Source organism: Momordica charantia, assembly GCF_013281855.1.
Source record: "Momordica charantia cultivar OHB3-1 chromosome 9 unlocalized genomic scaffold, Mcharantia_2.0 BLBB01000009.1, whole genome shotgun sequence".
In the NCBI taxonomy this organism is placed as follows: Eukaryota; Viridiplantae; Streptophyta; class Magnoliopsida; order Cucurbitales; family Cucurbitaceae; genus Momordica; species Momordica charantia.
The window spans coordinates 9,307,974-9,324,164 of NW_028275167.1; the positions used below are offsets into that span (position 1 = coordinate 9,307,974).

The 16,191-nt window shown below is 36.9% G+C and overlaps 1 protein-coding gene across 1 annotated transcript in view; it reads right to left on the minus strand.

Annotated features, from left to right (window-relative positions):
* Positions 1 to 4,491: 4,491 nt before the first annotated feature.
* Positions 4,492 to 16,191, minus strand: part of LOC111023603 (Transducin/WD40 repeat-like superfamily protein) — a 29,569-nt gene continuing 17,869 nt past the window's right edge. The window contains exons 13-20 of the mRNA XM_088117088.1: positions 12,239 to 12,457; positions 8,518 to 8,704; positions 7,333 to 7,583; positions 6,850 to 6,942; positions 6,668 to 6,769; positions 6,026 to 6,383; positions 5,521 to 5,658; positions 4,492 to 5,457 (exon numbers count right to left, since the gene is read on the minus strand). Of these exons, the coding sequence (XP_087973214.1) occupies positions 4,813 to 5,457; positions 5,521 to 5,658; positions 6,026 to 6,383; positions 6,668 to 6,769; positions 6,850 to 6,942; positions 7,333 to 7,583; positions 8,518 to 8,704; positions 12,239 to 12,457 (1,993 nt within the window). The 3' untranslated portion in view covers positions 4,492 to 4,812. The remainder of the gene's footprint in view (positions 5,458 to 5,520; positions 5,659 to 6,025; positions 6,384 to 6,667; positions 6,770 to 6,849; positions 6,943 to 7,332; positions 7,584 to 8,517; positions 8,705 to 12,238; positions 12,458 to 16,191) is intronic.

Genomic DNA, 16,191 nt, shown 5'->3' on the forward strand with positions numbered 1-16,191 from the left:
GACAAAAAAAGCTTCTCCAAGGGAAAAATATCATGTAGGACAGCAGTAGGTAATCGATTGATTAAAAAGACAGTCGTGGAGAAAACATCATCCCAAAAATCTAAAGGTAAAGAGCCTTGAGAAAGCAAAGTAAGCCTCATATCAACAATATGCCTATTTTACACTCTACAATGCAGTTTTGTTAAGATGTATAAAGACATGAAATACGATGTTCTATCCCATGGGTTTTAAGAAAGGGAATAAAATGAGAGAATTCACAGCCACCAGACGATGAATGGAACAATGTTCCAATTTAATAGTTTTTCAACTTGTTGTTTTGAAGAGAAGAAAAGCATTAAAAGCCTCAGATTTAGAATGGAGAAAATAAATCTAAGTGTAGCGAGAATATACATCAACAAAATTAAGATAGTATTTGAAGCTATTACGAGATGTTTTAAACGAGGGTTCCCACAAATCAACAGCAACTAACTCAAGGGGAGCATGATATTGTGTTTTAGAAGAAGAAGAGGGAAGATTATGACTTTTACTGATAGCACAAGCATGACAAAGATAAATTTTATTTTTATTCAAACCAGAAATATCACATGATTTGAGTGCAGATTGCATAACATGTAAGGGAGCATGACCAAGATGACGAGGCCAAAGTTCAAAAGTACAGGATAAATGAGAATCAATAAAAGAATTAGTAGAAAACAAAGAACCATAAGCAATATAATATGTAAGAACTTCACTATTGGGAGATGGTATTACACTGTTGAGAGATGTGCGATTCAAGGATGAGATTGTGTTGGGATGATCCTTCTCTAAGGTAAACTTGTATAGTCCATTATGCATTTTCCCTTCGAGCATAATTTTGCCAGTAGCTGGATCATTCACAAAGCTAGAAAGTGGGTGAAATTCAAAGAAAACGTGATTATCTTTTACAAATTGACTGACACTTATCAAGTTTTTCGTGATTTTAGGTACATGAAGTAGATTATTTAGTAGGAAAGAATGCTGATTTGAGGAATTAGAAGAAGATAGGTAGAATCATTATGTAATACTTCCAAACCTACATCATTTCCAACCATTACTCTGTGGTCACGTTGATAATCGCTACTGATTGACAAATTACCAAAATCATTGTTAACATGGTTAGAAGCGCCTGAGTTGGGGTACCATCTCATGCTCTCTATTCAACGTTCAGGTTGGACCATGAGGGCTTGCATTGGAGTTATTCAACTGTTGTTATGGTATTGCAGGATGAAAACCTCCAGTGGGAATTAAGGTAGGAGATGAATAATTCTACTGATATTGTGTTGCAACATTCGGTCTTTGATACCATCTCTCAAAGCGAAAATAACGGCGCAATGTTGTATGCCCAAATCTGCCATGTAATTGGCACTGAATTTTGCCACTATTTTGATTCCAATGTCTCTTCCCTGTGCGATTTACATTCTTACCTTTATTAGGTAAGGAATGAGTATGCCCAAATTTACATTCTTTATTAGCTCATTGCCACTATTGTTTCTATAGTTTTGTCAAACATCACAAACTATCTTTGTCATTACTATATTGACAAATTGCCACATTTTGCCACGTGGCAATGAGCTTTCTATCTATAGATTGAGTTTATTACCAATGAGCTAATTGGTTTATAACTCATTTGACTACTTCTAGAGCGATTAAGGCATCTTGCTCCGTTTTAGAGGATGGAGGTTCAATCTCTCATCTACACATTTGTTGTATTAAAAAAGTGTATATATGTTAGGTTAATGATAAAGAATCAATTAACCAAAAAGTTATAGAGAAAAATACACTTTTAGTCATTGAGATTTGAAGTTAATGTCCTTAAAGTTTGGAAACTAGTTTCAAATGGTCTCTTACCTTATTTGACTGTTAGTTAACTAACTGATGTGTCGGGTAAAATTGGTGACTGTATTCTCCTGTGAAACTCACAATTGGTAGTCATTTTCGTCGTCGCTAACCATGGAGAGGAGGGACTTCACCCTCATTCCAGATCTAGAACAAGGAGAGAGGGTGTCTGCAAACACTCCAGAGCTATCGTCGCTCCAAATATGCGCTTGGAGGAGGGGAGGGGTTCTAAATCTAGAGCTCTCTCTCTCTCCTTCGAAAACTAAATGAGGTCGAACACCCTATTCAAATAATCAATTCCATAGTTCCTGGTTCGTTGGTACCAATTCAATCTTCGGTCCCACTTGAAGTATTTTCCAAACTTCAAAAATTAAAAGTCTCTTTCAGAACCTTAAGAACCAAATAGACCTTAGCTTCAAACTTTAACCAAAAGTATATTTTTTCCAAAGTTGTATCAAGGGTGTGTTTTTGGATGATTTTTGCATGGCCAAAATCACTTTTGTCATTGTCAAAATCAGTTCTCTTTCTATTAATCATGTTTGATAAATTAAAAAAGTGATTTTAGGAAAGTTTAAGAGTATATTTGAGAACTTTTGTCATCGTCAAAATCACTCTTCTTCTCATTGTTCATGTTTGGTAAATTGAAAATTTGATTTTAGGAAATTTTAAAATCACTCCAAATTGATTTTTAAAATATGACTTGGATGATGTTTTTGGGAATCAATTATACTAAATCTCTTTTTCAAAAATCACTCTATTCTATCATCACTCCTAAATACACTTTGAAATCACTTTAAAATGATTTTTAAGGTATCACTTAAATGGTGACTTTAGAAAATCAATTATGCTTCAATCTTTTTTTTTTAATCATTAATTCTACCATTACTCCCAAACACACCCAATAAATTAGACACGATTGGAACGCACAAATTTGTATGTCCATTTGTATGTCCATTAAGCCTATACTCGCTTATTATTTTGTGTGACAAACTTATTTAGAGGAAAGAATATTAAATAATGTTGATTTTTTTATTTAGACATTTAATAATGTTAGTTATTTAATTTGATCTTTAATTAGTAATAATTTAGATTTTTTTATTAGTTTTACCGATTATTATTTAAAACTAAGAAAAACTCAATTAGGTTTAAGAAACCTAACTGGATATGACCAAAAATCTGCTGATAGAACATCTAAGTAACTAGGGCTGAACATCGGTTGGTTGGTTGGTTGGTGTCGGTGTTGGAAATAAGCTGAAACTAAAAATTAATCATTCACTAATAGACAACTGCCCCATCTAATTACAAGTTTTAACTCTTTAGTTTTAATTTTTTTTTTTTTTTTACATAATAACCCTCCCAATTGGAAGGCATCCTTCTAGGTACTTTGACCAATCGATCAATTGACTCCGATTCAACCATGCATAAAATAGATAGACCATCGTTGGTACCATTTATGGTCGAAACCAAATGCTATATATAAAGCAAGAGTCGATAATTGCTTATGTAGCAATTATGCGGAAGATAAATAAAGTAATTACAAAAATAAAGGTGGAAAGTAAAGCTGATATGTCTGCTACTAAACAAAAAAAAAAAAAAAGTTGCTTAAGAAGATGATGATGACATCACCCGACTTCTTCTAACTAGCAGGGATCGAGGATTATGTATATCATCGTATAGGCATTACTGGCTTCCTTTAGATAAAACCGCTCCATCTAGGGACTTACTCACGACCTACTGCCTAAATTGCCCAAGGAACTCTATCTATCGTAAACCAGAGCTGCCTTTGAGATATAGAATCCACTCTTCCGAGAGAGTGATCCTTCTTCATAATGAACGTTCGGGACTGGAGGAGTGAAGTCCACTGACGATCGCATTGATTCAGATCTTTTGAAAGATCCATTGAAGGAGTTAACCGTCCTGATGTCAGAAGATGTGCTAGGACAACTACTCATGCATGAGATTAGATATCCCAGGATTAGAGAAATCATGAGTTACGATAGATAGAGTTCCTTGGACAGTTTAGACAGGAGGCCGTGAGTAAGTCTCTAGATTGAGCGATTTTATCTAAAGGAAGCCAGTAATGCCTGTACGATGATATATAGAATCCTCGATCCTCACCAGTTAGAAGCCGGGTGACATAATCATCTTCTTAAGCAAGTTGTTTTTTTTAGTAGCAGACATATCAGCGTTACAGAGTCCTGTCCTATCTGCCATCTTCTTTAAATCTTATCTCTTCAAGATCTATATAGCACTTGATTTCGACCCTAAATGGTCTACTCCAAAACTAGGTTTATAAAATTCAACCCAAAGCACGTGCAAGCTAGCATTCTCATATGCCAAAATTCTTGAATTCTTCTATTCGGACTTCTGTTATCTGTAACAAACCGAATTTTTAACGGTATAATTCAAACAGGCAACTCAGACTCACAGATACAAGCTCCTCGGTTTTATAGATCGTGCAAGATATTTTGCTAGCCTTTCTTTTAGAATTCGACCTAAGGCTCTAAGATTTATTTTACAACCAGATAAAACTTAACATCTTACACCATAGCAACCAAAGGAGAGAGAAAATAATAATAATAAAAGTAACAGTTGCGTTTAATTTGAAAATTACTAAAATTAGTATAATGGAAAACGAATGTCAAATCCCGAGACCAATACTAAACTTGAGCTAACATCAAATTACAAAATAACAATGAAGCACACCAGAAAAATTTTACAGATGGAACCGCATATATAATGGAATGATTGTTCTAAATTTAATGTAATGATGAACAAAAGAATATATGCAACTTTTTTATAACACAATTAAACACATGAAGATTACATTACAATCAGCTGGGAACAAAATCAACCTCACCTACTATACTCAACTATATCCGATGAACACCGATGCAAGTGTCGGGGGCAGGGTGTCTCCATCCTTGTAAGTTGCAAACAATTTCAGGTGGCTGGATTTCAAATTTGTGATACCTCCTCGGATGGGGCCTCTGATGGTGTTGGTGCTCCATCCTTTGTGGATGATGAATTTGGAATAGAGGAATTCTGAACCTCGGGCACCTCTAACAGGGCGTCTGATGGTGGTGCTGTGTTATTTACAGACGATGGTGTTTGAGTCTCTACTGGCATCGTGCTAGAGGATGCTGATTGACTATCAGATGGCTCCGCAACACCTGATATTGGAACATCTTCTGCTGGAGTAGTTGGAAATGGGTCAGTAGCTGTCATCGAAGTCGGGGCTTTATCGTTCGAAATCTGTTCGCTTGGTTCTGATTGGTCCGGTGTACCTTCGGATGGTTGTGGATTAGCAGGCGGTGCCTCCAGTAGTAATTGCTTGACTGGTTGCTGCAGTGTACCTTGTGCTCCAGGAGTTGGCTTCTTTGGAGCTAAAATGGAAGCTGATAGAGATGGCATTCCAGGAGGAAGGATTTCAATTGGAGGCTTCTTGCCTGCATCTGCCAAGCTTGTGAGTTTCGGTTCCTCGAGAGATGCAAAAAAAGCAGCTGTGGCGTCGGTCTTTTCAGACGAAGTGTGCTCCATCTCCTTCTGTAGCATCTTGTTCCATGACTCGACCAAGTTTTTCAATGTTGGTCGACCATGAGCCTGGAAATTGCATTTAAGTTAATAACGGGAGTAACATAAACAGCACAAATGAAGATGACATACCTGAGCATGAAGCACAGCTTCCGCAAGCATTCCTGTATCTTGCCATGCTTTTTCCATGAGAGCATTGTCTCCTAAAACTGCAGCTGCAAATGCTGCTTCACGTCCCGAGCCGACCGAGATCAAATTGTTTACCAAACCCTGCAGCATTCACATTGTCATTTATCATAAACAGAGCACTAAAGACTAATTATCTTAAGAAACAACGCACCCACTGCCGGCATGAATCATCCAAATTCTCATTTTTCGCTAGTTTATATGCTCAGAAGACCTAAGGTAAAAAAAAACCAAGCTAAAGTGACACCTTGAAAATTCAGCATGAAATTCAATATGATTTCTTACTGTCTGAAGCAATACGAGACAGTATGGGGAAAGAATTAGGATCAGATGTAAAATAGCCTAGTGAAAGCACATTGTATCACCACAGGATATTTTGTATAAGAAGACAATTAGCAAGCTTTAAAGATAAATGAACTCAGGCTAGAAAAAATATTTTGCAAGAACTTACACTCAATCGTGTCAACTCGCCATGATTTGCTAACCGCAGAGCCAATCCTCTTAACTCATGACCCTGTAATGCACCTTTCAAAGAACCTGTAGCAGCTAATCTTTTAAGCGCCTCACGAGCAATATCAGCCTGTCCTGTAGCATCTGCAGCATCAATCAAATCTAAAAACTCTTTTGCAAATTTCACAATTCCTTGAGCTGTTTCCACCGTATCTTCCTTTTTAATTGATAAGCTGAGAATGTTGTTCAAATCAAGCCCTGCATTATCTTGCCCCATGTCCCTGCTGTTGCTCATAGTAAGAAGACACTGGAGTGCTCTTTTCAAATCATTGCCTTGCATAGCCAGATCAAATTCCAATCTGAAAATTTTAAGGAGAGATGGATTACAATTAAAAGTAGGATTACAATAATCGGATTGTTATACAATTGATGATTTTGACATATTGACCTCGTACAAAGGGACAAACTCCAAGCTACTACTGAAAGAGTAACATTGAGGAACTATGTATAAAATAAATGGCAACAAACCACAAACAATGGGTGCACACATATGCATGCTTTTTGACCGGCAATTGATGGGACAACAACGATAGGTATATCATTTTTACAGTAAGGTGGAAACTGTGCTGCAAGTATTTTTTACCTCTTGGATATTCCAGGCAGATGTAAAGCTTCAGTAGCATAGCCCATACCAAGCATAAATTGGGCTAGATCATCATGGTGTTCTCTGCCAAGCCTACTTGCCCTGCAGGAAGAAGAAATATTTAGAACTTGAAACAATTCCAGTCAGTACTATATGTAAAAGAATGAGAAAATAGCTGATACCATTTGACAGCACTGACTGCATCACCATAGGCAGCAAGACACCGGCAACGAATACCAGGATGATTTAAGGATAAAGCATGTGCACTCATGTATCTGACAAGAAATTCAAGCAGCAAAAGTCAGGATTTTCATCTTTATATTTTGGACTTTTATTTTGACTCAAATTCAAGCACCCTTTAGGGGGCATAAGAGATGATATTAAAAATGAGACACGGATTGATGAGTGACGTCATAAACTCTATGCTCCTATAAGATCAACATTGAGAAAGCTAGCGTAATTTTTTAAATACTTCACAAACACATGATGTAACAGACACATGGTTGAATGAAATTTGAAAATCTACTGAACTTTCACCAATTTTGGTATATGATGTAACAGAAGGAAAATATGTGAACAGACAGAGATACAGCTCACAATTTGAGCTGAAAACTAGGAAGGTAGTTATATCCTCTAAATTCCTAAATATTAGAAGACCCAATTACCTGTCAATTAACCAGAGAACACCATCTCTAACACCAACCACAACTAAAGGTCCTACAGGACGTTTCTGCTCAGCTGGAAAACGAGTAACTGCCACTGACACTCCACCACCACCAACTGCTATCTCATTAGCTTTTCTTTCTTCAAAATCTTTCGGCATCATTGAATCATCAGCATCAGATTTTGATTGTTTCGGCAATGATAAAAATGGTGGCACAGAAGGAGCTTGCTGAAATGATGCTAATCGCACCACCTGAAATTCTAAGATAAAAATTGATATTAAAAAATAAGAAAGAAAGAAACTAGCATTATACATATGAATCAAGAACCATATACTATACACAAAAAATTAGGTCGTAGAAGCACCATTTTGAGCAAAGGGTAGGTATTGGACATATATCCAACATGGGTATGCATGCATTCAACATCTGTCCGATGCTCAATTTTTAATATGATTTTTCTTATGCATTTTATGTCTTTCAATTTGCTCAGTGAAAGCTCGATTTCTCTTTGAAAAGAAGTAACGTGATATTTCTTTCTTTCTTTTTTTTTTTTTGAAATTTTTTCTTAACACCTGTTGGGTTAGTCGGGAAAATTAAATATTAAAATAATAATAATAATAATAATAATAAAAGTGTTGAAAGGAACCTTATAAAACAGATCGATGAGAAAAATTAAACTAGAACCCAAATTTCATGAAGGTCCAACAGAAACAAGGTTGTGGGAGGCACTCATAAAACTTCTATTCAACCTCTGTTTAAATGTATATACCTATTTTAAAGAACCAGAGGCACTCATAAAACTTCTATGTTCTGGAGAAAGAAAGAAAAAATCCAGATACAGCAAAAGGTTTTCAAATACTAACAATACTTTTCCTGTTCCCAATAATCTTAGAAACCAGTTTCCAAATGAACCAAATGTCATCACTATTATCTATAGTTGTGAAGAGATTTTAATCATTATCACTATTATACATTTTAAATTGTTAAATTTCACGTTGGTAGAGGCTTTCCTTATCATAACCTGCAAGTAATCTAAATTTAGTATGAGAGGTCTTTCCATATTAGTCAAGGATATGCATGATCAAATCAAGCTTCACATTATGTGAACCCAAAATTAAAAACATTAAAACATTTCTAATACTGTAGCCATGGATCTACATATAAAGAAAGGGAATAAGATTCGACCTGAAGCATTGGAGGCCTCAGGGTTATCCTTTCTTGCGTAACAGTTTGTGGACCATCTACAGTAATAAGAGCTAACTCCCCATGCTCAGCAATGGCTTTAGCTTGTGCGTCTTTCAACTTCATCTCTTCTTTCATCCTTTTTGTTTCAATGTCGATAGGTGCAACTCCAGCATCCACAAAAACACATCTATAACATGCAGCAGAACAAAGATAAGCTCTAGTAGTATCTTCTTTAAATTTAAATTTCATATTTCAATCATAGATTCATAATGACATAGTATGTAAAACTTAAAAATTCAAAAATATTAAAGAATGTGAATTACATTAAATGACAAAGTTGACTCATAGAGCGTGGAAACTGGAAAAGAGAAACAAACTCATCTATAAGTTTACAGTACTCGTTTAAAAGGAAAAGTTGAAGGAAAGATAGAATAGAGCATTTGGAGGAAGATGATATTGCCTCGGCTGCCAACACTTTTGGCCTTCCACTTATTTGGGCTCTCATTAAACAGGAAGTATAGATCCAAATTCAAATCTCCCTACTTACTATCTCTCTCTTTTCAATTTAACAGCTGGAGCAGCAAAGCTTTCAGAAAGGTGATCGAAAATTTTCCTCGAAAAGTCCCAATTCGGGTAGAAAAATGCATCTTGTAAATTGGCAAAAAATCCAGCTTTTGTTCTTTATAAAGGAGGTCTAGGAATTGCCGAATTGGCAACTTCAAGAGAAGGAATGACGCCCTTTTATCAAACTAGATATACAAATATATTGTGGAGGATAAGTCAAGGGGAATTTTTTTTTTTTTTTTTTTTTGAACAAGAGACAACTTTTCACTTTTCATTGATATATGAAAAGGAAAAATGTCCAAGATACAAACCCCCCACCAAAGGGGTGAAAAAAGAAGAGAGAATACAAAAATAACAAAGAATTAACATAACAAGAGCAATACAGGCTCATAAAAGATGTGAAGAACTCTAAACCAGAACACAGAAAACTGCTTGCTGCAGACCTCGGAAAATCAAAAGAAATTCAGAGCCACAATCGCATGAGAGATAAAAACTTCCTTAGATCCATAAGCGAAGACCAAGCTCCAATAAAAACCAGCCGAAATGCTCAAAATGCAGCAAGAAAAGACCATTTCCACAAAGGCTATCAAGGAGCAAACACCAAAAACTAAGCCACGATGCTATCCTCAAATAATAAACCACCATATGCCAACCCTCAAGCTGAAAAAAAGAAACTTAGAGATCCTCACCAACCAACCAACCCAACTAAAACAGCAAAGCTTCGAAAACTGCGAAAGGTGTAAGAGAGAACATTCCACCTTTCCGAACAACTTAAAACTCAAAGGACCCAAGTGACTCCTCAAAATATCTTAAAAATCAAGCTCAAAATGCAGTCAAGGGGAATGTTGTTGAATACACTTTTTACTTGAACATGCAATTCGTCATATTTTCAACTCTAATTGCTGCCAAAAGCAAATATGTACATGTGTAGACTACGCTTAGATGATTATGCATGAATTGGACACAAAATACCTCCTTTGAGTACACTTTTTACTTGAAAAAAGTTGAAACTAACATGATTTGACCCCTTTTTTACCCTTGAAATCAAGGGTAATCAGTAAGCCCCTTTGGAAGAAAGTTATCATGGCTTAATATGGAGATTCTAGGCAGGATTGTTAGCCAGTGATTACAGCTCATAATTTTAAAGGTCCATGGAGTCCCATCCAGAAACAAACTTACTTTGTTAAGGGGAGAGCTCGTAATAAGATTGGCAGGGGAGACAAAATTAGCTTCTAGAATGATTTGTGGGCCTGGACTCTCCCCTAGCAAAGGCCTTTCCCAACATCTTTGCCTCGGCCACAAACAAAAACCTATAGGTCTGTCAAGCATGGTTTAATACAACAAGCTCATGGGATTATTCTTTTCGAAGAGCATTCAAAGAGGAGGAAACATCTGAATGGACCACTCCTGGTCAATTATTATGTTATATTTCCATTGCCTCCTCGATAGACAAATGGATTTGGTCTAATGATCCAAAAAGACAGTTGTTAGCTCCACGTTTAAGGAAATTTGGAAGGGTCCAATCTTCATGACTCATCTCTATATGACAATATTTGGAGGGATAAATTTCCAAGGCAAATTAAAATTTTCTGCTGGGAGCTTAGTCACAAAGCTGTAAATACCCATGATGTTATCCAGAAAAGGCTTCCTAATTTCTCTATCCGTCCAAGATGTTGTATCATGTGGAGAAGGGCAGAGAAACACAGGGGCATCTCTTTATCGCGTGTGAATTTTCTAATACATTTTGTTGCTTCATATAATCCTCCTTTGGTTGGCGCCATGCACAATTCCATCAGCTGTATGATACAAGATTTGCTGGTGAGGCACCCTTTGAAATACATAACAAAGGTACTTTGGAATTACTTCACCAAGGCCTTTCTCTAGAATATTTGGAAGGAAAGAAATAATAGGATTTTCAATGGCATCTTCCAGCCTAATAATTGATTTTTTGGATGGAGTTTTGTTATGGCCCTTAGCTGGTGCAAATGCTTTGCATTTTTCTCCTGTTATAGAATAAATGACCTTTTGAAGGTTGGAGGGCCCCCTCCTCTTGAGGTTTTCATATTTCTTCTGTATATTTCATCTCATCAATAAAATATCCTGTTTCTCATAAAAAAACTAAAAATAGGGAAAAAAAAACAATAAAAAAGATAGAATAGAGCATTTAGTTTTTTTTTTTTTTTTTACACTACAAGAAGTTAAGAGAAACAATAGTTCAAATTAGTTCAAAGAAGTTTACAGTTTATTGAGGTCAGGCTCAAGTGTCCCCTTCAAAATAGATCCACATAAACAAAGCCTCTAAGAAATAGTTGGTCAATCTCTACAACCGAAACTTTGAAGATTGCCTTACCACCCACTCCATGTGCTTGAAGTGATTATTTCATGAAATCTTTGGATCTAATTAGTTTCCTTATATGGCTTGATAATATGAATTGTTATGTTACTTTTCTCGTATTTGTTATATTTCATCTCAAGCATGTTGTACATGTTTCATACATATGCACAAAAAATTCATATTTGTCACACGTAGAAGGAAGTTGCATCATAGAAAGAGAGCTCAAATTCCAAACAGAAAATCAGATGTAGTTATACTTTTGAGCTGTTATTTTATATCAAATCAAGGCACCTTATCTTCCAGATACAAGGATATTTCTAACTAGAAGTCCAACAAGAAAAGGGACGAAAGTGAAGGTAGAACTCATAAAGTGTGGAAGGAAATAGGAAGCATGTTAAGATGAGTAGAGCTTCAGCGAACCATTTTGAATGATCATCTCTCTTGACCAAAGGCAAAAACAATAATAACAAAAGCAAACCAAACGAACATGCTGAAAGTTATGCCGAAACCAGGAAAAGAAAAGGCAGCATATTTTCTATCTATATATTATCTTTTAATAGCTCATGTTGTGAATAGGTAGGTCCAAACTCAACTAGAAAAGATTTATTGTTTTGGAATAGTGGATGCCATGCACCTAGGCTGGTGTGAGTGACATGCCGTTGCTTAATGAGTGAAAAACCCATTACAAGGTTGACCACTCAAGGGAATTGATAATTCAACTCTTTCAAGTTATTGAGAAGAAGGCCGAATTCATGAGGAATATAATGAATGTTGTTAAACCAGGAATCGAACAAAAGTTACACATACAAGAATATAACTTACTCTATGGTAGTTGGAGTAGCCACAAACAGTTGTCTGCGATGCCAGACACCTCCAGTAGCATATGGAATTGCTACATCTCCCAAGTATCTATACTGAGGACGCAGAGAAGATATGACAATATAATGCTGGTATGCAAAGGCACAATACTCAACAGTTTGGTCCCATGCGGTCCATTCTGGCTGAGGTAGAAGACCACCAACAGGCTGAAAGGTTTCCCAGCTGCATGATATACACCATCACAAGTGAATAAAAAGGAAAATAAAACTCATGGGAAAAGGGGGCTAATGTAAACACCAACTACCAATATCCAAAAGATAAATAAATAAAAACTGCTCATTAATAGGATGAAAAGTTCCAATCCGCATGATAACTGCCATCAGGAGTGAATATGAAAGCAAAAATTGGTAGGACAAGCTTGGTTGAATGGGAGGTTGTTTTCAGTTTAGTTTTCTATTTTTGTTTTCAAATTCATTTTTTTGAGTTATGTACTGGTGACTTGTAAAGGTCTAAAATCACCACTTACAAAGCCATGGATAAATCATCCGTGAGAATAAGCTAATTAATAACTTTCAGAAGAATATATAAATATAGTGACCAAACACAGTTTTACTAAATCTTGTCTGAATATAATTTCTCAAAAAAACCACTTATACACTAGTAAAATTTGCAAATTTTTTTTTTTTAACAAGATACTAACTATTCATTGATACAATGATAAAAACTCTCAAAAGAGTGAAAAGAAATGCAGAAAACTGAAAAAAGACCATGATTATACATGGAACTTATATAAAGACCATGATTATACTAAAATTGAGTACTTTCCATGTGCTAATTGGACAATGTCTGAGGAAGATTGTTTTTATTTTTATTTTTTATATGAAACAGAATATATATATATATATATATATATATCAAGAAAGAAGGCAACAAAAACAGCCTAAGGGCCTGGGGTTGGAGGGTCTCTCACCGTGTTGAATCAGAATGCAGATCACTCCTACAGTCTGCTTGTCAAGTAAGGTTGATACAACTCTTATCTGGCTTACGTTTAATTGTTACAGTGATGTAGCCGTGTGGCCTTGGGTAGCTTGTTTAAGTCTTTTAAGTTCAACTTATATTTGTAGTTCTTTTAAAGGACCCTTTTACTGTTTAGTAACTTCAAGTTACTATTGTTTGTTAGCTATTGTTAGTTACTTTAGTTACTGTTAGTTGTAATCCCTATATATATAGGGTGTTGTTTCAATTAATGGGACAGATTGAGATTTTCTCTTACTTCTTGAGTGAGTCTCCATCAAATTGGTATCAGAGCAGAAAATTTATGGGCAATCTGATGGCCGGAAAGAAACCTACAGCGGGAGAATTCTCTTCCATAACCAGCAAAGAAACTGAACATTCGTCCGTTCTCTCACCACGAACGATGGCCACACGCTTGCAGTTGGTCGAAACTGAAGTTAAAGATTTACGGAGCGATGTAGGTGAGATTAAACAGATTTTGGGTTTGATTCATCAGCAGCTGGAAACATTGAATATAAACCAAGAAACGGTAAGGAATGATCAACTCCCGCATCCAAGAACCAGTCAAGATGTTCGGATTGAGGATCGGCAAGGGATCCAAATTCAAGAAAGACCCGTCCCACCTCGAAGATGTCATCAAGAAAGAGGTTATGAGGTAAATGGGGGTCCAAGATTACATCAAGATCCTCCCCAACAGCAAGATGTTAATCATAATCCCCTGTTTCGGGGTGGCCAAGACCCTTTTCTGGATTTTTCCAGCGATGAGGAAGATGATTTTATAGCAGTGGAAACTAATCAGCGGGGTTTTCAAAGAAGGCCGTTTAGACAACAAGACACACCAGATTTCAAAATGAAAGTGGATTTACCTACATTCAGCGGAAAAATGGAGATCGAGGGATTCTTGGAATGGATCCAACAATATCGAAAACTTCTTCTCTTACCTTAATACACCAGAGGATAAAAAGGTACGTCTTGTTGCTCTCAAACTTAAAGGAGGCGCCTCTGCGTGGTGGGATCAATTAGAGCTTAATCGCCAAAGGTATGGTCGGCGCCCTATTCAAAGTTGGGAGCGAATGAAGAAGTTAATGCGCGAACGATTCCTTCCCATCAATTTTGAACAGATTCTTTATAATCAATATCAAAATTGCCGTCAAGGAACCCGTTCAATTGCTGATTACACCGAAGAATTCCATCGGTTAGGTGCAAGAACCAATCTTTTGGAAAGCCAGCAATATTTAGTGGCCCGATTTATTGGAGGGTTGCGAGCTAACATCAAAGAACAGATTTCTGTTCATCCTATTGGTTACCTCAACGAAGCTATATCTACGGCCACAACAATTGAGGAAAATATAAACAATAGGTACAAGAAGACGTATGCTTGTCGGACAGTGTGGGATCAAGGTGGGACCTCCAAAAGGAATGCATCTGCCTTGGATAAATCTTCTATACAACCAGCTGACAGTTCCTCTAAAAGGCAAGCAAATTGCGAAGGACACTCCTACAGAAGATAAAGGTAATGACACAAATATGGGAAAAAAGATAACTAACACCTATAATCGCCCTACTTTGGGCAAGTGCTTTCGCTGTGGGCAGGTGGGACATCTATCAAATGAATGCCCCCAAAGAAAGGTGATTGCGTTTGTCGAAGAGGATGACCAATTGGAGTGTAGTGAGGAGGATCTCCAAGACGATGAAGTGAGCTACATCGGTCCTGATGAAGGTGATCCGATTAATTGTGTCATCCAACGCCTTTTAATCACCCCAAAGGTTGAACCTGCCCACCAACGGCATGTTTATTCAAATCCCGATGCACCATTCAAGGTGAAGTTTGTAATATCATCATTGATAGTGGGAGTACCGAAAATATTGTGGCCAGTAAACTTGTTATAGCCCTACAGTTGCCACTAACACCTCACCCGAATCCTTACAAAGTTTCTTTGATCAAAAAGGGGGGAAGTTCAGGTAACACATACTTGTACGGTACCCTTGTCTATTGGGACAAGTTACAAGGATCAAATTATATGTGATGTGTTGGATATGGATGTTTGCCACATCCTGTAGGGCCGACCATGGCAATATGATACCCAAACGATCCATAACGGTCGCAGTAATACCTATGAATTCCTTTGGATGAGAAAAAAGGTCGCTTTACTTCCTATCCCTCCTTTATCTCAGCAGCCTTCTAAAGAAGGTATGCACCAGGCACTTTGTTTACTCTGTCTTCTGCCAAACAACTCCTCCTACATAAGGATATGCCTATTCTGGGGTTGGTGGTTAAAAGCTTGGGCACAACAAACCAAACATACTTCATCCCTCCTGAGGTGGAACATTTGTTAGGTGACTTCAAAACTATCCTGGAATCTCCCACCGACCTACCTCCTTTAAGGGATATTCAACACAATATTGAGTTCTTTCCCGGAGCAACCTTACCAAACCTTGCTCATTACCGGATGAACCCATCCGAATATAAAATTCTACATGACCAAGTCCAAGAGTTACTTGATAAAGGTCACATACAACCTAGATTGAGTCCCTGTGTCGTGCCTGCCCTACTTACACCAAAAAAGGATGGTACATGGCGCATGTGTGTGGATAGTCGAGCTATAAACAAAATCACTATCAAATACCGATTTCATATTCCTCGAATTAATGACCTGATGGATCAACTTAGCGGCGCCACCATATTTTCTAAAATAGATCTTAAGAGTGGATACCACCAAATCCGCATTCGGTCGGGGGATGAGTGGAAAACAGCATTCAAGACAAATGAAGGCCTATTTGAGTGGCTTGTTATGCCATTCGGCCTATCCAATGCCCCTAGCACCTTTATGAGACTCATGAACCAGGTATTACTCCCTTTTATTAACAAATTCGTCGTGGTTTACTTTGATGATATACTGATATATAGCCAAGGCATGTCCGAACATATACCACACCTCCAA